General features: G+C 47.9%; 1 protein-coding gene across 3 annotated transcripts in view; it reads right to left on the reverse strand.

Annotated features, from left to right (window-relative positions):
• The window catches only part of DPYSL2 (dihydropyrimidinase like 2), a 57,964-nt gene that overhangs the window by 19,050 nt on the left and 18,013 nt on the right, over positions 1-20,901 (reverse strand). For all 3 annotated transcript variants that reach the window (XM_063358469.1, XM_063358468.1, XM_063358470.1), the window contains 2 exons: positions 2,231-2,395; positions 1,109-1,170 (listed from right to left, as the gene is read on the reverse strand). In XM_063358469.1, coding sequence (XP_063214539.1) covers positions 1,109-1,170; positions 2,231-2,395 — 227 coding nt within the window. The remainder of the gene's footprint in view (positions 1-1,108; positions 1,171-2,230; positions 2,396-20,901) is intronic.

The raw sequence follows: 20,901 nt of genomic DNA on the forward strand, positions 1-20,901 counted from the left end.
ACATAGTATATGCTCCAGACTCCTTCAGTATAGAGCATTTTGCAGAATGGAAAGGAGAAAGAGAAGCATTAAGAAATACAAGATGTGGTTTGCTGGATAGATAGATAGATCGATCCATTTTCCTGCCTACAAGTAAATTTCCCAATCTGTACAGTCAGACGCTATTGACGTGGCAAAGCGGCACTATTCAAAAGCCGGGTTTGGGTACATTTACCATGCTGGAGGAACAAACAGGAAGTGTATAGGGCTTTGCCTGGAGTGATTCTAAAAAGCTCTCAGAGTTGTACCTGTTTCATGCCTTTGTTTACTGGTGCGTGGCATGGAAAAAAAACCCCTTACACTTAATTTTCATGGAGAACCTGCACCCAGGCCTCTCCCCGCCTGGGACTGCAGCACTGTGATTTCCCACTCCTGCAACCGGCCTGAGAGCGCTCAGGTTGAGTAACCCACAACTGACGCCGGCTCCGTCAACGGTCACTCATTAAAACGCTTACCAGAGTCATTAGAGATAACTGTCATACACCACTGCCTCCTACGCCGTTCCAAATGACTCCCAGGCATTCCTCTCCTCCCACCACATTCAGAAATACAAACTGCCCATCTCAACAATTAAATGTACCCGAACGTACCCACTAGAACGGCAAACAGGAGGGCAATTCCTCTTTAAGGTCCCAGCAATTCTAATGCTAAAGCCAGAAACCCACTTCTGGACCAGGATCGGTTTCGGCTTCTAAACCCATAGGATAGTTACGCCAGAGATCTCACGGTCCTGCCCTGCGCCTGGCCATAAAGCAGCAATTTATAAAACTGCCACTGCTTCCACACCAAAGGAGCTGGAATAAAACCTCTGATCTCTCAAAATGAGGGTTTTGCCATTGCTTTCCCAAGCCAAGCCTTTCAGGGTTTGTTGTTGATGTGTCGTGTTTTTTTTTTAATTAAAAAAAAATAATCTTCAAACCAGACCTTTGGGTACTGTTGCAAATCTTAGGTACTGTTAGCATACAGAGACCGAGACCAAAAGAGAATGTGAGATCCAAGTGTATTGAAAATAAACCTTCATAAGAGATTAATGCACAGCTTGAAGCAGGTGAACGTTAAGCCTTCCTACCTGAGAATCGGTTAGCTGGAAGCGATCTTTGAAAGCCATGTAAACCAAGAAGGAGTTCACACCTGGTAGAGAGAAAGGAGAGGAATTATCTTTGACATACAAATTGCAGGCGCAGACAAAGCTACGAAACACACCGTCCCTCGTAAGAGAGGAGACGTCCCCCTCAGTCCACCCCCCCGCAAGCAGTAACGACGGGCAGACAAATAAATTGCTTTAATCTGCTGTGAAATGCGTACGGACGTGTGCGTGTGCACAGGCACACGCGCTCCCAGCACATCCCAGCATCTCCCCAGCCACGTGGCATCTATTAGCAACTGGTGGGAGCAGAGGAGCCCGTGCTCCAGCCGCGGGGACAGCTAAACACCTCGGCTTCCACTTAACATTGAAATAAGAATAATTCTGTGAATTCGGCACCGTAGGAGGCCGAGTAAGAACGTAAGCAAAATGCATCACACAAAAAAGCGGAGACTGGGTCTGGCTGGCGGATCCCCCGCTCCCTCCTGCGAGAACGACGGGAAATGTGCGTCCATCAGGATGCTCCCCTCCACCGTGTTTGTCCTGACCGAGACACGGGGAATGCTCCATCGGCTTCCCCTCTCCTGCCTTCTCCACCAGGAAAAGCTTCTACCCAACACGTGTGGGAAAGCACTCATTAGGATGTAAAAGGTTGTTTTTTTTAAACTACGAACAGGATGGAAAAATACTCTAGCCTAAGGATGAAACGTCAAGGAAATTAAAGAGGGGAAAAACCTATGAGGTCACTTTATTCAGCTCTTCTCCATGTTTAGCAAGCAGTGCTGGATTGTTCCTTCTGGGCCTGATTCTTCCCTTGTTTACAACAGTTTAACGGCCGAACCTATCATCTACCCGCACTAACAAATATCAAAGGACCTCCCCTGAACGAAGGTGCTCCTCTGCAAGGCAGCAGCAAGAGATCGACCTCTCCAAAATCAGTGCCCCTCTACAACAGTGACCGCTCAAACCTCCAAAGGAAGCCAGAATGGGCCGAGTTAACGGCAGCGCCCAGAACAGCTTTACTGAGATGTAAAATATTTCACAAGAGCCAGTCCTAAAAAACAAAGAAGGGAAAGGCTTCTCTGAGCTTTCAGCAACTGAACTTACCGTGATCTTTAACCAGAGCTTCCATTTCCTCCTGGACACCTTTATGCCACTCGGTGATATCCACGTGCAGAGAGTAGTCGCAGCAGGATTTGCTGTCTGCCCATTCTCGCCACTGGTCGAAGGCCGTCAGCAAACTGGTCCCGGGCTCAGGAACCACGTGATCGACTGGGAAAGACAACCAAAGCACTGGTAAACGGCTGGTGCGATAGCTTTCCTGGATGTCCAAGAGTAAAAGCATGGTTTGCAGAGGCTGCTGCAAAAACAAGACATCCCCTTTGCCTTAAAATGTTTGAGTTTGAAAGACCTGGTTTCTAAAGCATCTGAGAATGCAGCCAGGAAGCTGATAACGGAGCCAAAACAGAAGGAAATAGTTCAATTCCTACAGCCTGCTTGCTGCCATTGTTTGTGGATGGAGCAAATGGAATTTCTAGGGCAGCAAACACAAACCGCTGCAGAGAGCTCTATAAACACTGCTCCCGTTCGGTGACAAATAATGACAAATAAACAACAACACGGGCAAGGTCCCCCGTGAGCATCAGTCAGCAGCTTTCAGTACCCAGCACCTCATGTTCAAGCAGGGACTTTGTGCCTCTGGACACGCTAGAAGAGGCATCCAAAGAGCGCAAAGACCTATTACTGCTGGCACGTATGCAGTGACAACCAAGGACTCCACGCATGGGCCAGCGTTGCTTTGTGCTCCACATCCCAAATGAGAGCATCTTCCAGAGACAGCATACAAGTGAGGACTGCAAGAAGCGGGACCAACAGTTTGTCACGGCTGGAGAGACACCTCCTGACAACAAGACGGTCCTGCTTGTCTCTGGCATCTGCTCAGCCTGATCCTCCTTCTAGCCCAACACATCAGGTCCACCCGCAACGGGGTTTGTAGGCAGCTACAGGACGCTCCACCAGCGCTACAGACGCAGAGCAGCCTCAAAGGGTAACATGAGAGATTTGGATCTGAAGGTTTAATGTTCCTCCCAGTAATTTGAACAGCATTCAGGGGATCTCTAAGATCTTCTCTGGACACAGTGAAATAGAAGAAGCAAGCCAGCATCTCAGAAACTGCGCTGCTGCTGAGAGAGCAGGAAAAGCCAGTGGGACTTCAGGGGTCACAAACTGGGCAGGCACTGTTGGGGAGGAGGAGAGATCCCCAGCTTGATTTCACAACGAATCACACAAAAAAATAAAAAGTTGCTTCAATTATCAAGCAGAGAACCTCAAGGAGTTTATTTTTAACTTTACGGGCGAGTATCTGGGCTGCCGTCAGCTCTGCAGTTAGCTCTAAATCACAACTAGGATAAGAAACAAAGAGACGAAGTCCTTGGGCCCTACAAAGCTCTGCTTCGCCCCCATGCAGACACGTCAGCCTGGATTTACTGCTCCTGCACTGCCGTTACAACTGGATTTACACTGGGAGCTCTTGACCCACTGAAAAAGCAATACTCCTGAACAACCCAGGAGCTTCGGCCACGTTGGTAATGACATCTCCAACGTCTGAGATGAGCAACCACTGTAGAAAGTCGAGAGGATGACCCAAAAGAACCCTCCTTCCCACCAAGCTCTGCCCACCCTCTCTCCGTTCTGCAAAGGTGGCTACGTGACAGATAGCAAAACGGCAGTGAAAATACTTCTGCTTTTCCAAAAGGCTTGTGCTTGCCCCTTGAAGCACCATGCTAGCCTGCAAAGGGAAGGATGCGATGCAGAGTTCTTTGCTGGTACCTCGGCAGTGCAGCTGGTGGCCTTCGCCTGCTCAGACAGCAGCATCCCACCCATTAGAGAAATCTATGCTATGAGTGAAAGCTCCGAAATTCGCCCGGTGGCTGGCATCAGACCAAGGATGTGCTTTTTGCCACCCTTAGGAAACGCAACCCAAATAATTATGAGCCGATAAACTGTCCTGTTTTTTTTAAAAAAAATAATGCAATTTCTGTTCCACAAGCTGCTCCTCCCCCATGGTCAGAAACCTTCCACTAATTTCCAGACTGAATTGTTTCTTGGACAGTACGTAGCCCCTTGTCACTCTGCCAAAGTTAATCTTTAGCTTAAGTAGTATGAACAACAAGGAGGAAAATAACATTCTCTCTGCATTACCGGTGGGACACAGAGAAAACCCCAGTTTTAACAAATGGCCAGTGCCTTAACACAAGAGCTGTCTTCCTCAGCCCACTGACTAATCAAAAAGCCAAAAAAGCCCATTTAATCTCTAACACACCACAGTAATAAATCCATCTCTACTTAGACGAGAGGTGCCCTAAGAGCTCCATCAATCCCGAGATGATACATGGCTTATGGGCATTAGGAAATTCTGCCGGGAGGCACCAAGGGGTTAACACAGCGGAGTCTTCACAGCCCAGCATGGAGCCCCTAGGAATGACTCTGGTGTCTAGGATCAGAGCTTTATCACCATCTTATTTCATGCACTGCCCAAGTATGACTAATGGGAGTGTGTGGAGGGAGTGGGAGAGGGGGTAAGGGAGCTCTATCAGATCTCTGACAGAGTCAAACCACAGCTGGTTGCAATAAGGATAAGGGATGGAGGTAGTGGTGCATGTGTGCATGAAAGCCAGCTCCGGGGATTAGGGATATCTCATATGGAAGCTGCGCTGCCGACACATCTCATAGCAGCTCCCCTGAGCTCACCGATAGCCAAATCGCCCATCATCCCCATCGAAACAGAACACAGTTTGTTTCCATAGCAGCTCTCTGCCAGGCAAACACCACTGATCAACCACTTCCTTATATCCACGTGGAAGAAGTCAGCAAGAAGACAGCCTGAATGTGCAAGGTGAGCCAAGAGTCTTCAAAAACCTGTGATTTAACTAGTCCACAGAGACTCAGCAACCATGGCAGAGCATACCATGGGCTGTCTGACACACAGCATCCTGGAGCAGGTGAGGCAGCAGAAGCAGCAGACGCTGAACGTAAGACATGAAGGTGGATGTAAGCTTAAGTGATAGTCTAGAGCTAATTCAGACACAAATCCAAATGTCTCCACAATTTTATCATCCCTTGTTACAATGCAAGGGGCCAACGACATTGCACGATCATGGCCAACATCCCTATGTGCTAGAGCTCGTGAAAGAGCTGGGGTTTGGGGGAGGTTTTTGTTGTTACCGGGTGTTTTTTAAGTAAAAACGTAACAGCTAGAGCCCAAATAAGTAAGAACGAGCCTGGATCCTTCAAAGAAGAAGAGCCAACATTGATTCTTTGCCTGCTGTTAAAAGAACTGAGCACTGCAGCTACTTCTGCCTATCGCTATGGCTAGGGATCGCCCACACGCAGCTCAGAGGAAGTTCTCCTTCCAGCCCTCAGGCAGAGCTCAAGAGCTCAGAGTAAAACAAAACGCTTTTTCTTTAAGGCCCCTGTGCTTCAGCACAGTACAGAGCAGCTGATGAGAGCTCCATCCACTGCGTTCCCACAGCCCCAGGTTCCCAGGATGACCCTTGGGTAAGATCCGCCACAGGACCGCGGACACAAGGTCTTCTGACCCAGCCGTGGAGATTACCCTGGAGGCTTCCCATGAGAAAAGCAGTGTGCTGTCCTGACCTCACCAAACCACTTCTCTCCAGGGAACCCGACAGCTCGCTGCCCCATCTTTCATTCCTTCACCTCGGAAACCGGGAACGTTCAATTCCCGCAGCTGCTGGAGTGGCCTCGCGTCTGCAGGACGCGCTCAAGACAAACTGTGGCAACGCAGACTGTTGTCACCCCTTTATTCTCTAGACCACTACAGCCTTGATCTCTTCATGCTTCCAAACCCAGATGTTTTCTTCCTGTTGTTGATTACTGCCGTACGAATGATGTCAGCTGCTGAGGTCTGAAAAGGAAGTTGCCAGCTCAATTTAAACTCAAAGCTTGCTCCAAAAACAGAAACAAAAGGAAGAAAAAAAGAGAAAAGGAAAAGATAATTTAAGTGTAACTTCATCAGTACCGAAACCTTCAAAGGAGGAATTCAATAGCTTGTGGTGGCTCCCTGAACCAGAGTGAAATTCAGATCTAATCCTAATATTTCTCTTTCTTTAACACACTCTCTCTGCAAGTTAAATGGCAAAGCCAAGGTTAGGATGACAGTGGTTTCTCGGCTACGAACAGAAAACATTCTGTAGATTTATCCTTTAACCTTCCGAGATGCAGAATCCAAAATGCAACAGCCTATGGCTTAGAAGCAAGCAAGCTGGTTTACATCACCGAAGTAACAGCTTTAAAAAAAAAAAAAAAAAGAAAAGAAGTCTGTATTTTATAAATCATCTAATTTTTCCCTTGGTAAAATACTGATGAGATTCCAAAATTACTGGATAGGCTGTTTATCTTTTTCCCAGACAAACCAAGTGTTCACCTCCCTTCAGAAGGCAGCGGGATCCGAGCACCTGCGTGCCCAACATGCCACAATTGTTCCAGCCACAATCACTAAGACTCTTAATTACCTCTCCGATGGGCCTGGTTTTGCTCCTGTCGTTACACACAGTTCCACCCTGCTTACAAGGTGCATCTGCTCTTACTTCCAAGTATTTCAGCTCCCACCCACCCATCGTCCATGGCTGGTTTTCTGCCTGCCTCGCTCGTCATCCTTCTTCGCTCCTCCTTGGACACATTAATCGGCTCAAGATTAAAGGCAGACAATAAGCTGAAGTGAGACAACACCACTAACCGCTGTTAGCTTATCTGCGGGGCTTTAACATAGCAGAGCTGGCCCTCAGCCGCGCTGAAATGTTGCGTGTCCGATGAGCCGAGATGGTTCGACGCTGCGGGGGAGAGATAACAACCACCAGTGCATGGGGCATGCGGTGTTAGAAGAAAGGGGAAGGCAAAAACTTAGAGGAATTGATTTACAGGGAACTTTACAAGCATGGGGGAAGATAAAGTAGTATTGTTTTAACATAAGCATGAAATGTAAGTAGGGCAGGAGTGAGAGCATCAGTTTATAAAGCACTAGGATTTACTAATCCCATCACTGCTCAGCACATGTATTAAGGGTTGGCTTTAAGCAAACCTTCGTTCTTCATTCATTCGTCCCACTGACTTTAAAACCCACCAGCGCGCGTGGCACACTGAAACTGGTGCCCACCTCAGCTACAGACTGTGGCTTTGTGAAGGGCTGCATCACCTCTCGGCTTCCTCTTACAAACTCGGGTACGCCGTGGCTTTCTGGTGCCTAAGAGCTTTTCTGAGGCAGGGGGATGGAGGACTGCGGCTCCCGATCAGGCCCCAAACAAGCGGCCAGTGGGAGAATTGAGTTCTCCTGCTCATCCTGCACGGGCTTATTCTGCAGGGATCACACACACACCACTGGGGAACATCACCAACAGCCTGCGGGAGGGACGCTTTGAGGCTGAATCCATAAAAAATCCCATATAATCTCTCTCGGGCACTTTGAAGCTCTCAAAAAATAATAATAATAATAAAAAAAGCAGTTTAAGAGCCATGCCTTTATATTTTTGACCCCTCGCAAAGCTCAAGAGAAATTACTGCTTCAGCGGGAGAGCTGAACTCTGCGATCAGCCTTGCCTTGAAAACAAAACTTTACTTTTTGGATGGATGTCCTCATGGGTGGGGATTAATGGGTTTTATAGCTTCCTGGTATTGTGGCATGTTCAATTTTTTTCTTTTTTTTGCATCCTGCCTCATTGGAGCAGGCCTTGGCTTGCTAACAGCCCTTTCCTGGAGTTTCTATTAATAGCCGCCGCTTCCAGCTTTCCCCTGTAAAGGTTTGGGTTTTTTTTTTTCAACTGGTTTAATTATGTGTCATCTAAAGCATGCATGAAATTTTTCTCGATCTTCCGCTAATGAACACCACCACCAGGAAAAAGAAAAACTATCTGATACGGACAATATAAACGTGAATTAGGGTCAGATGTTACAAAAATTGTGTATGCAATAAAACCGTGTACGCAGGGTCCCAGTTGCTATTATAAACTGCAGTTTTACACATTATTTCCTGCTCCTACTAGCATTAAACGTGCCTATTGTTAAAGAGGAGTTTATAAGGTGAAAATCCTTAACGTTCAAGCTTAACTGTTAGCAGGCAGATTTCCCCTACCCAAAACTTTAAATAGCAGCTTGATCACTATAAACACATCTGCCTTTTTAATACTACTTAATCTTCACAGCAACTGCATGTGATGAAATCTGGTGAAATTTATTGAGTTGTACATTCTGTCACAAGCCATTTTATTGAGAGGTTGTAATTAAATTCAGCCCTGGTAATTGCACAGCTTCCTACTTGGAAGTCTGGAGTTGTTGCTAGTCTATGGCTGCAGTATTTTCCTCCCGGCACTGGTGTGAACTGGGAGTAACGCTATGAAAGCGAGTGGAATAAAATCAACACTTGCGAACCGAAAGTCAGGCCCTTGTCTGACCCGAGAAGCTTCACAGAAGATTATCCCATAATCACAGACCTTATTTCATCCAGAGACTTCAAACTCTCAGCTAGTAAAATACCACAATCCCTTCTGCTATTAGTTACGTATCATTATGACCCTTTTACATGTCAAGAAATGGAGCTACCAAAAGCTGCCTTGTCCAGAAACAAAGTTGTTCACAAGCCAAGCTTGCCAGCAGCAAGACTTCTGCTTGACGTACGGAAACACGACCACCAGCCTCTGCACCAATTTAGGCTAGAGACACCTCAGCATTTCTTCTGAGCTCAAAAATCCCAAAACGAGTAACCTAAAAGAGCCTCACATCGCCTGTGTTCTGATTTCACATCCAGTTCTTCCTCCAAACCACGCTCTGGGTCGTGTTTTTGATCTAGGACAAGAAAGGATAGCAAGAAGATCGCTTTTACGGTTACCATTCCACGTATCCTAAGCTGACACACCTGACCACAGAACGGCAAGGAGAAGTCAAATGAAGAATTTTTCTCAACATCCCGGATCCAGCGATCAGACTTTAGCTTTGCGTATTTGAGGAGTTTTATTCCCACATTATTTTGTTGTTGGGCTTGCTCGCCCAGGAAAAGTTGCTGAAATAAAGAGATTGTTGTGAGGAGTAACGATGCTCTGCACCGAACAGCATTCACTGTGCTAACGCAACTACTCCAGGGCTGTTGGCTTCTACGTGTCTGCCAAACTAACCGAAGAACAGGCAGGCTACATGACATCGCATGTTGTTTTCTGTCAGTTCAGATCCACTTTATTAGACTCCGTGCAGAGAAATCAGAAGCTGGACCAGGCTCAGAAGAATTCAAGACATATCTGTGCTACACTGATTACATTTTCAGCCTGCAATGTTCTGTTATTCCCTCACTGATGTCATACAGATATTTCACTTGTCTTTTTAGCTGATTAGTTCCAAAATATGATTAATAATTTAATGCCAGCTGGACACAAATGTAAAGAATAGGGGGCTGTGTGTCCAAACAATAATTAATAACCCCCTTCAACAGCTGCAATGACTACCTATTTAGATCAGGTCAAAAAAGGCTCCATCCCTTTACAGCACAGGTTTACTGCACATCCAAGCCACGCTTCTATCTCAGGAGGTCACCATGAGAGAGGAGGCAGGGAGCCAAGTTCAAAAGAGAGATTTAAGTCACTCCAAGATTTATTCTTTCTTTTAGGCATAACTCCACACTTGAAATCCATGAAAAAAAAAGCAAGCACAGAGGACTTCAAAGACTTCCATATAAATTGGTCAGTAAACCTTGAGGGAACGGGATGGAGAAAACCTCTGTTTGTAGCCATGGATTTCAAGTCAAGGCAAAACACAGCCATCACAACACATCCAAGGGGCAAGTGTTTGGTCAGAAACAAGAGGACAAAAGATCGAGTGCCGTAAGCCAGTCCTGTCCCTCTCAGGTCAGCGGAGATATACCCTGCCCGTCAGGCTTTTTCCACTAGCCGGGAAGCTGGAACAATTCTGGATTTGCATCATTGTGGCCAAGATCAGATTTTGGCTTCTCAGCTTCATTTCGTTGCCCGTGGTTGTCTCAGGGGGACGGCGGAGACGAAGAGGAACGCAGGCGCAGAACCGGAATTTTCACTATGGAAATTCGTGATGGTTCTGGGGAGGCTTTACGTTTTCCGGAATAGGAAATAAATTAAATGCAAAGAGTTCTGATTCTGCAGAGTTACTTTTTGTTTGTTTGTTTTTAAACAGCTTGTGAGGGGAAATGACAAAAAAGGATCTGCTTGGTGAACCTGTCCTTTCCCTCTGTGTGTTTGCCACATAAACATCTCCCCTGGCTGGACAAGGACCAGACACTTCTCGTGGCTGTGATGAAATGACATCGAACTTTGATGAAAACCTCTTCCTTAATCACCATCATACCAATTCCACTACTGTAAGACACGAACAGTCCCTGTCCTGTCCTCGGTTAAACCACTGACTTTGACGACTGTCAAACGGAGCTACAGAGAAGGAAGCGAGGACTGAAGCAGAGCCCAATGTCCACATGCCCACAGAGAAAACTGTGGTGGGATCTGATGTGGAGGTGCAACAGAACCCATTTTCTAACCATCCTATGGTAGGACAGAGACGAAGCAGCACATTCACACTGCACACGCCAATGTTCTGAGCACACCTGGACATCTGCTAGTTTTCTGTCAACCCTGCAAGGACAACATTGCCTGCAAAAACAGCTACTGAGATCGCTGTAACAATAACCCGTAGGAGTAGGACTAACTAGACCATCCTTAGTTTAAATAGGAATTCTGTGACACAGTCCCCAACTGAACTTCCTTCCTCCGGGTCTGAAATAGCCCTGTCTGGCCCCTGAAGCACTCTGCTATCTTCCCAGGTCCATGGAGACCACCCAGGTTTAGGAGCACAAAGCAGCATCTTTGAGGTAGAAGAAGATGCGCTCCTGGGCATCACCTGATCTGGCCAACCCAAAGATGGACACTAAGCCTGCAGCTCTTCCAACCCAGGACCCCTAAAGCAAACTGGTTGGGAAAACTCACACATACAAGAACCATCGTTGATGGCTGGCCTTGATCATCTTAAAGGTCCCTTCCAACCTAGACAATTCTATGATTCTAAGACATTGCCTTTTATTTTTTCCATGCACTAAGCTTTTACAGGCAACTCTCACGTTCTAGACCTCAGCTTCAGTTCCTGTCTCAAACACGGGAGCCAGACTGATCAATAGCCTGAATTCCCCTGGATCCACGCTGCGGCACAGCTCGGTGGGAGCCGTTTCTATACAGCTGCCATTTCCCCCTTTTCTAGAGTGCTCACACAGCAAAAGGACTGATTGCTTCACAAAGCCGCAGAAGCGAACTCTGGTCTTGGTACCGTGGCCTAATTCTACTTCACCTAAGAACATCCTGCACATCTGCAGTACTGTGTATGGCTCTGGAACCCTCAGCACAAGGAGGACATGGACCTGCTGGAGCAGGTCCAGAGGAGGGCCACAAAAATGATCAGAGGGCTGGAGCCCCTCTGCTGTGGGGACAGGCTAAGAGAGTTGGGGGGGTTCAGCCTGGAGAAGAGAAGGCTCCGGGGAGACCTTGGAGCCCCTTCCAGTCCCTAAAGGGGGCCTACAAGAAAGCTGGGGAGGGGCTGTTTGCAAGGGCATGGAGCCATAGGCCAAGGGGCGGGGCAACAGTTTAAACTAGAGCAGGGCAGGTTTAGATGAGCCATTGGGAAGAAGTTCTTTCCACTGAGGGTGGTGAGACACTGGCCCAGGTTGCCCAGAGAGGGGGTGGAGGCCCCATCCCTGGAGACATTCAAGGCCAGGCTGGATGAGGCTCTGAGCGACCTGATCTAGTTGTGGATGTCCCTGCTGACTGCAGGGGGGTTGGACTAGATGGCCTTTAGAGGTCCCTTCCAACCCAACACATTCTATGATCTACATTTTTCTCCAGCTACCGTTGTGCTACAAAGACTTTACAAAACTTTTTCAATTCACAGTGGATAAAGTCTCTGCACAACAGCCTGAAAAGTACTTCGTGCCCCATCAGTAGCTGAACTCTTCTTGTTGGACACGGATACAAATCCTGAGAAATCATGTCGGAAATAAAGAAAAGTCTGGAGGGAAGTATCATTAACTGCCACGCGTTTCTGGAATGAGATTTTGGAAGCAATATTGGGTTACTCTATCTCTTGCTGTGCTTTGGGAACTTCCCCCCTTCTCCTCCTTTGCACAAAAGCAGCACTGTGTAATAAGACGGGATGGTTCTCAAGGAGCTCCTTTACCAGCTCACGTTGCCTGTAGGCTGTGCCAGAGAATTTCATTCATATGTAAAACACCACAGAGTCCCCCAGATTCCAAAAATATACACGCTGCACATATGTAACTGCTTTCAGGAACAAAGCAATCTGGTGAAAATATGCCCTAGAAGTGGTCAGGAAGAGGAACTTCCAAAAGCACAGCCCTTTTTGATGGGCTTTGAGAATTCCCCAAGAGATTTCCCAGTTAACTTTTGCACGTTAAAGTCTAATGGTTCCTCCTATTACTTAAAATAAGCTTTCAGGATGCAGGAAGCCAAAAGCACTTTACGCACAGAGGGCTCACCTCGTCTCTCCCTCACCCAGGGTTTTTCCCTTTATTCACATCCAGACGGGAACCAGAGCCGAGCATCCCGAGCTGCGGGACCCGGTGTCTCCGTCTCAGGGATCCCAGCTGGGAGGGACAGGGGCATTGCCAGGTGGCATACAGTGTTTCACGTGCCAGGCTCTCAAGCAGCTCTACCATAAAAATAATCACTTTGTACTTATAATATGAGGGTCTGGGTGAACTTAATTAATTTAAATTAAAGCTTACAACCCCTATGCAACAAAGCCACCTCCTGTTACGGGCAGCTAGCAACTAGCATGGAGAAATTAAATGACAAACCCATTGTCACAGAAGTAATCCTAACACTAACCACAGTGTATCAAGGGAAGAAAAGAGTTTTCCCAGAAGGTGTAACTCTTCAGTGCCCATTCCTTTTAAACACGCATGGCTTCCATGGGAGTTAGGGTTGTGCAAAGATGCAGGCACAGCACCAACTTCGCAACAACTGGCAATTTATAAACATGATTAAAGTATGCTAGACAGGAGGAGCTAATTTGTATTCCTTAAACATTTCTCCCTCTCACCAGAATGATTAAAAAAAAAAAAAAATCCAGTTTCTAAGAAACAGATGGGATCTATGAACGGAAGGCACAGAGGCTGAAGGAAAGATGGAAAAAGACTCCGCTGACCCAAGACGTCAAATTCCACTCTACAGACGGCACTCGCCCGAAGCCAGCCCAAGTGAGAAACACTGCATTTAGTTCTAGCCATCGCTTCTTTCAAGCATCACTTGCTTCCTTCCCCTGACACGCAAAGCTAATTCCCAATGCAGAAAGTTTAAAAGTTCCTGTCTGACAAGGATGGTTTCTGCTGAGTCAAGCCCACGGGAAGGTAAAAGCCAAGGCATTGAACACCGGTAGGAAGACAAAAATCCGTGCCCAGAAAAACGTGCCAAGAAAAGAGCTGGAGGCGCCATTTCCTGCTGTTTCTTTCAAGACCTTGTCTCAACTTGAAGGTGATTAAGACAGGTTATCTAGGAAGATTTAACACACGCGCTTTGAAAACCTATCACAGACAGCTAATGACGTTACATTAATGGAGGCAGATAATTGTTTTTTATTTTAAGATTGTTTTTTCATCTAGACAGGTTTTAGCTGGGGGACCCAACTTTAACGCCTGCACCCTTCACAGTCTCACATGCATCTTCCATCGATGTAAAGAGCTGCGTAAGAGACGAAACGCTGGTGATACCCGTTAGCTCTTTACTTCTCCTGCATGTCATCCATAAGGCACGGGACTCGGCCATGAGAATACGGGACACGTGAAAGCATGAAAAGCATTTAAAAGCAGCTCTTCAAACAAAAGAACATGAACTCTTCTCCATGCAGTGGGAAAGCAGCTCTACTGATCCCAACCATTATATGGAATAAGAGGGATTAGTACTATTGCATAAACAGACAACACTGGTTATTTCTCCCGAGCGAGTGCCAAATCCCTCTGTTTGGATGCATGGAAAAATCTAGGTCAGTCACATCTGCAGGAAAACGGCTGCACTGACAGCGGCGTTGCCGTTTCATCATTCATTTGTTTATAACTACATCAAGAGTCTCCAGGCTCCAGCACGTGTGGGACAGTCTCCATCCACTCCTTCCTCTGCAGCCAGGGGGTGGAGCAGGTCCAGAGCAGAACGGAGCAAAACAGGAGCGGAGCAAGAGCCCTGCTCACCTGCTCTTTAAAAATAATAATCAGTGTTGCCAAAGAGGCAGAAGGCTGGGCAGAGGAGCGAGGGACAGGATCCAGAGCAGCTCTGGGGAAGGCAGAATTCTGATGGGGAAAAATAGGGAAAACATAGAATCATAGAATGGCCTAGGTTGGAAGGGACCTTCCAGATCGAGTCCAACCATCAACTTAACTCTGACAAAAACCACCACTAATCTAAACCATATCTCTAAGCACTATGTCTACCCGACTTTTAAATTGCTCCAGGGATGGCGACTCCCGGGATGCTTGACAATCCTTTCGGTGTAAAAATTTTTCCTAATACCCATCCTAAACCTCCCCTGGCGCAACTTGAGGCTGTTCTCTCTTGTCCCATCGCCTGTTCCTTGGGAGAAGAGACCGACCCCCCCGGCTACCCCCTCCTTTCAGGGAGCTGTGGAGAGCGAGAAGGTCTCCCCTCAGCCTCCTCTTCTCCAGGCTGAACGCCCCCAGCTCCCTCAGCCGCTCCTGAGCACAAGACTTGTGCTCCAGACCCCTCACCAGCTGATTGACGTCTACTGATTGACTTCAACACCAGCCGTGCTGGGCTGTGGTGGTTCCACAGGACTCCAGCCCCAAACCAGACCCTGCTGATCTCACCTTTCAGCAATAAGGAGGAAAGATGGCCCGGCTGGCAGGCAGGGGATCATACGATGTGTTGGGTTGGAAGGGACCTCCAAAGGCCATCTAGTCCAACCCCCCTGCAGTCAGCAGGGACATCCACAACTAGATCAGGTCGCTCAGAGCCTCATCCAGCCTGGCCTGGAATGTCTCCAGGGATGGGGCCTCCACCCCCTCTCTGGGCAACCTGGGCCAGTGTCTCACCACCCTCAGTGGAAAGAACTTCTTCCCAATGGCTCATCTAAACCTGCCCTGCTCTAGTTTAAACCATTGCCCCTCGTGTCCCGTTGCTACGTGCCCTTGCAAACAGCCCCTCCCCAGCTTTCTTGTAGGCCCCCTTTAGGGACTGGAAGGGGCTCCAAGGTCTCCCTGGAGCCTTCCCTTCTCTAGGCTGAACCCCCCCAACTCTCTGAGCCTGTCCTCATAGCCGAGGGGCTCCAGCCCTTTGATCATTTTCGTGGCCTCCTCTGGACCCAGAGCCACCAGCCTGAATAAAAACAGCCAGGGTTAAAGGCACTACCACACCACGAGCCTCCTGCATAACCTCAGGCAAAGCTCCACAGCTCCTAAAGCCCTCATTTGTTCCTCACAGGAGCCTATTGTCTCAGGGGCAAAGAGACGACAAACAATAGCTGCAGCCCAAAGGGGAAAAAAAATAAAAAATAAGACGCAGACAGTAACACACAATTCATGCTGAGGACGGAACAGCTGTTTCCTTCTGTGCTAACTGGCAAGAGACATCAAGGGCTTGGCAGACTGGCTTCCAACGAGACCCCTTTGGAAGCCCCACCAGGACAATAGAGGGGATCCCATCCAGCAGAAGCAGCGCAGCTGGGAGGGCTGGAAGCGGAGCCCCGGCAGGGCAGGCCGTCGTCCCTGCCGCACACGCCGCTGCCGGCAGAGACGCCTAATGGACTTAGAGGGGTTTAAAAGCTTGAGAAGAGTAGCTCGCGACGGGGGAGTGCCCGTCCCTCTGTACGGACCGACTTTCTCAGTAACGGTTTTAAGCCCGCTCTGAATGAAAGCCACGCACGCATCAGCGGGAGGCTGGGAGTCAGCGAAGCGAACGAGGTTTAGCGTGAATGAGTGCGGAGGCCAGAGGGTCTGGGGGGATAAAAAGCACCGAGGGGAGCTGGGGAGAGGAGAGAAAGGGCTGGAGGGACTCTGCGCTCCTGTCGTTATCTTAACAACAGAGTTCAAGGAAGCCTCTGCCCATATACATCACCAATAATCTTTTATACAAGCAAGTGGACATTTTCAGTGCATTTCTAGAGAATTAAAGATTTCTTTGCTGCAGAAGAACGCCCGCCAGCTGCTGGAAAGTGAAACGAGCCCAAGGCAGCCCGTCCAGCGCTACTCCCCAGCCGCACAGTTCCTCTTTTATCTCTGCTACTGGGTGCAAAAAGAAACAGAGTTCAGGCTGGTGCCTGCGGAACAATGCAGCGCTGTGTACACACAGCCACAGAGACGTGGTGAGACACTGCAGCTCTGCGGTCACCGCCCTTGGACTCGAAACGCTTGGTTTTATACTTCCAGCTCAGCCACAAGTTACTGCACAACCACCGCTGTGCCACCTCCTCCTGCGTCTCCGTTTCCATCCCTCGCCTTTGCCCACCATTTAGACTCTTGCTCTCTTCCAGGACAGGAGTAATCCTGACAATAGAAGCCAGCAGCACACAGTAGGGCAGAACATGATCTAGTCTTTGCTGGTGGGTCTAAATCCCATCCCACGCCAAGTTGCCCTTGCCCCACAACACTAAACCTTACTTTAAGCTGACACTGCTGCAATTTAGACTCTGACCACCTTTGGGGCAGCTCCATTCTCTCAAGTCACGCTCAGTTCAAAAACCAAGAGGTGCGGAAGATATGCTAGGCATGTCCTTCAGCAAGGCGGTGATCTTCAGGATGACCCAGGAGACCTGGTGTCAACTCAGTACAAATCTGATTGTAGCTGAGCAGCCAACACACTCCTGAAACCCTCTGCCATCCTGCACACGAGCACTCTTTAATAGCGGGGTAAAAGCATTAGGAAGCAGCCTGCAGCCCACGTGAAGTTCCCCTTCATTTTCTGAACCTCCCAAGATACAAAGGCTCACATCCCCAGCGAACGTTCTCCATGTCATTAGGATAACTGCTAGTCAAGTTCAAAAGGCAGCTGGCTTCCAAGTCACCGAGCCAGAAAGAGCTATAATTTCTCTCACTGTAATTTCTCTCTATGATTATAACAGTGGTTGACTGAGTCAACACAGGCGATGTCAGCAAGCAATTTCACTCAAGGGCAGCAGATACCCGGGAAGATGCAGAGTCTTCGGGAGGGGGGGCTGAAATGCGTGTGGGAGCTGCCCTGGATAGATGCAGTTCTCATTAGGACATTAAACAGGCCAGAGGATCAGAGAGCCGGTAAATATACACAGCTTAGCTTCATCCTTCCTGAAGGGTTAGGCGCGGAGAAAGGCAATCCTGCCTCCACTGAAATCAGGGGGAGTTTTACCACCGATTTTGACGGGGATTTCACCCATCACAATTAATAAGCGACCAAACCATCACAAGACTTGGAGAGGCCACCCTGTTCTGAGCAGTGATATCCTCTTGCCCTAATAGCTCCAGGCACTGTTTCATATCACAGGGCACCAGCCTATCTCAAATTGGGGCAATAAGGGCTCAAAACCAGCACCTTTAGCTCAACAAAACTGTGGCCAGATGGACAAGAGCGAGCCTCTTGTAAAGGGCAACTTCAAAATGAGTCCTCTGGAAGGACTCTTCTCTTTCCATGGAATGTGAGGGAGCTTAGGGAAGCTACCCTGAACGAGCTGGAGCCTAATACTCCTCTCTCCTAGCAAAGTCTTCCACGGATCATCCTGGAATCCTCCCTTCAACTTAATACCCAAACACTGCATTCTGACATTTTAAAAGGGCGATAATCCAAGCTTTTTCCAGAGCAACGTTATCCTAGAACACGCGCAGTGCTGCTCGCCCTTGGCTGACATACATACCCACACTGATACTGTTTTAAGGCCGGGACAGTGAAAGGATCATGCAAATTGCCGTTTCAGAAAATCGTATCACAATAGGTCATTTCACCTCTGAGCAGCTCTGCACAGCAAAACCAACTATGTTTTCCCGTATGTTAGCAAAGTCAGCTGGAGCCTTGCCTTTGGCACTGGAGAGGGTAGAGACAGAAGGATCATAGCTGGAATTCCTGCTCAGATGGGCTGCGCGGAACGAGCGGCTAGAGAAAGAAATCGGCCCTAACTCCTGTGTGAAGCAACCTGGAGCAGGGCTCAGGAATGTCTCCGTCTCTGGAGACATCCCAAACCCGCCTGGAGGCGTCCCTGTGCCACCTGCTCTGGGTGACCCTGCTCTGGCCGGGGGTTGGACTGGGTGATCTCCAGAGGTCCCTTCCCACCCCGGCCACTCTGGGATTCTGTGAAATCACGGACTGGGGAGCCCTGCAGGAACGCAGGAGATGAGAGCAGACAGGGGTTAATTCACATCACCAGTTCGGATCATCAACACCAGCCACTCTCCCTCATTCCAGCTGACCAGGGGATGAGTTGGGAAGCGCCAGGTTGGAGCCGGATCTGCTTCCCACCGGGATAAATCTCCACCGATCCCCCACAGAAAACGGGGCTGCTCCATTTGAGAGTCGGATTCTCCTATCTCTGACGCTGCAGTAATGAATTTACTTTAAAGGGGAACGGAAGTCAATGAGAACAGGGCTTGGAAACAATAGGTTACATTCTTGAACTCCTGTGTGCTACCCTTGGACGTGTTTGCCAAGGGAATTAAAGGGAACAACACTGAATTTGATCCGAGCCGAAAATGAAGTTCACTGAAACCAACCCAGACATTCGGGGTGAATTCCTGGCACTGCTGGGGCCAAAGTTCTCCGTTACCTCGCCGAAGGCGGGATTTCACACGCAGTTTTTATAAAACCAACAATCAGTAGAAACCTATCCAAGATTTCTTGTTTTAATTTCACTGAAAAATGTCCAGAAAACATTTCCCTACAATGATTGTAAACTAAACAGCCTTAAAGCGCCGTCCTGCATGAAAACGTGAAACAAACTGAAGCATGAAGCAGACGAACCTGTTTTCTTGCACAAAATGAGGGCTATGTATAAAAGAGGAAAACAGATGGAGTAAAGGTATTTGTAAATAAATAATACAAAGTTTGCTTAAACCGCAAATGAAGAAAGCTGGGTGTTTTTTGCAACAAAGCTCACATCCATGAGGCTTTTCCAAAAAAGCCCGAAGAACGGAGGCGCACATCTGGACACACTTCCACGAGAGGAGCACATTCTCTTTTGAAAAGCCCCAGGCACGATATTTTAAATATACAGTGACATAAACATTAGCGTGTCATTTTCAGGCTGCAATTTGTTCGCGATATGAGGAATCGAGTTCACTAAACGTTGCCCTATTCATCATAGAAGAAAAAACGCTGCCATCAACCGCGACTCCCACCTGCTTTAGCAAAAACCAGAGGCCACCCACCGAGAGCACGCCGAGGAGGGCAGCCCTGCCTGCTTCCTTGGGGAAAAACATTTCTGCAAATGGTAGAGTTTTGCTGAGAAGAGAAGAGCTGAGCTGACACAGAGCAGAGTCTCCAAAGCTTTGAAGTCTAGTTGGATTATTTCTCCTCTTTTCCACTCTTCAGCTGATACCTGCCCATCGGAAAGGTCTCTCCATCATCCTACGCAGTCCTTGACGCTACACTGCAGGAAGAGGGGTTTCGTTCAGAGATGACGGTTAGATTTTGGTACCCTAATCCGAGACACTCCGGAAGGCAGTAAGGTCAAGGCTGGCACCAGCCTCCTCTACACGGTTTGCCCATGGCCATAATCTACATTGTGCTAATTTTTCACAGCTGTAAAATGAGAAGCTGTAAAATGGAGGACTCTCCTCCACCCTCCCTAACTCAGAGATGTGTTACAAACACCATTAGTGAGATATTCAGATACCACAGTCATGAAGGCAATATACACGTACACACATACGGAAAGATCCAAACATTTCTCAAGTTTGAGGCTTTGCATAGGGAAAATTGGGCAACCAAAGAAAAGGGCTACTTCAGAAACTTTTGCCGAAGCAATTTCTGCTTAAAGTGTTTTAAAAAGTACCACAGGGGGAAATAATGCTGCTAAAAGCTCAGATGCAGATGACAGAGAACGTTATTTTGATCTAATTCAACTTAACAAGGAAGAACAAAATGATAATTCAAGTGTGAACCAGGTGTACTAGCAACAAAGGAACAGCCAATGAAACAAAGTCAACGAACTGAAGCTGAAAAGAAAATACCATTTTGGTGTTATTAATTTAAATTGACAGCAAAGATTTGAAGAAAAACTGGATGTTAGCGTGCAGAATGAGACCATCCACAGCTACGCTCCCTCCCACTTCACATTCTCTGCATGTGTGAGGTTATCTTCATACACAAAGTTCATACTCTAAAGTGATAACATTATGAAAAATAATTTCCCGGGTTATTTTAAGGTTACTTATTTGAAGCATTAGACCAAGTTCATAGGCCAGACGCTACCTCTTTGCAAGGTCCAGACCCAGAAGATGAAACACAGACATTCCAGCTGTGTTTGGACCACTGGCTCCCACTCCCAACCTCCAGGTCAAGCAATCCCAGCCTGCCCACCAGGCCAGGCATCAAAGATGGCTCACAACCATCCTCTGAGAGATGAGGATGTTCTAGTCCGCAAGGAGCCAGGTTTGAACCGAGGAGGGTCAGGCAGATTCCTGGCTGTGCCTAAGATCTCTTTATCTCTGACAATAGACACTAGTACCTGTTCTGAACCACGCGCTTTTATTTCTCTGTACCTTAACTCCCCTCCTGTGA

The sequence above is a fragment of the Chroicocephalus ridibundus genome, chromosome 23 (assembly GCF_963924245.1).
Source record: "Chroicocephalus ridibundus chromosome 23, bChrRid1.1, whole genome shotgun sequence".
Classification (NCBI taxonomy): Eukaryota; Metazoa; Chordata; class Aves; order Charadriiformes; family Laridae; genus Chroicocephalus; species Chroicocephalus ridibundus.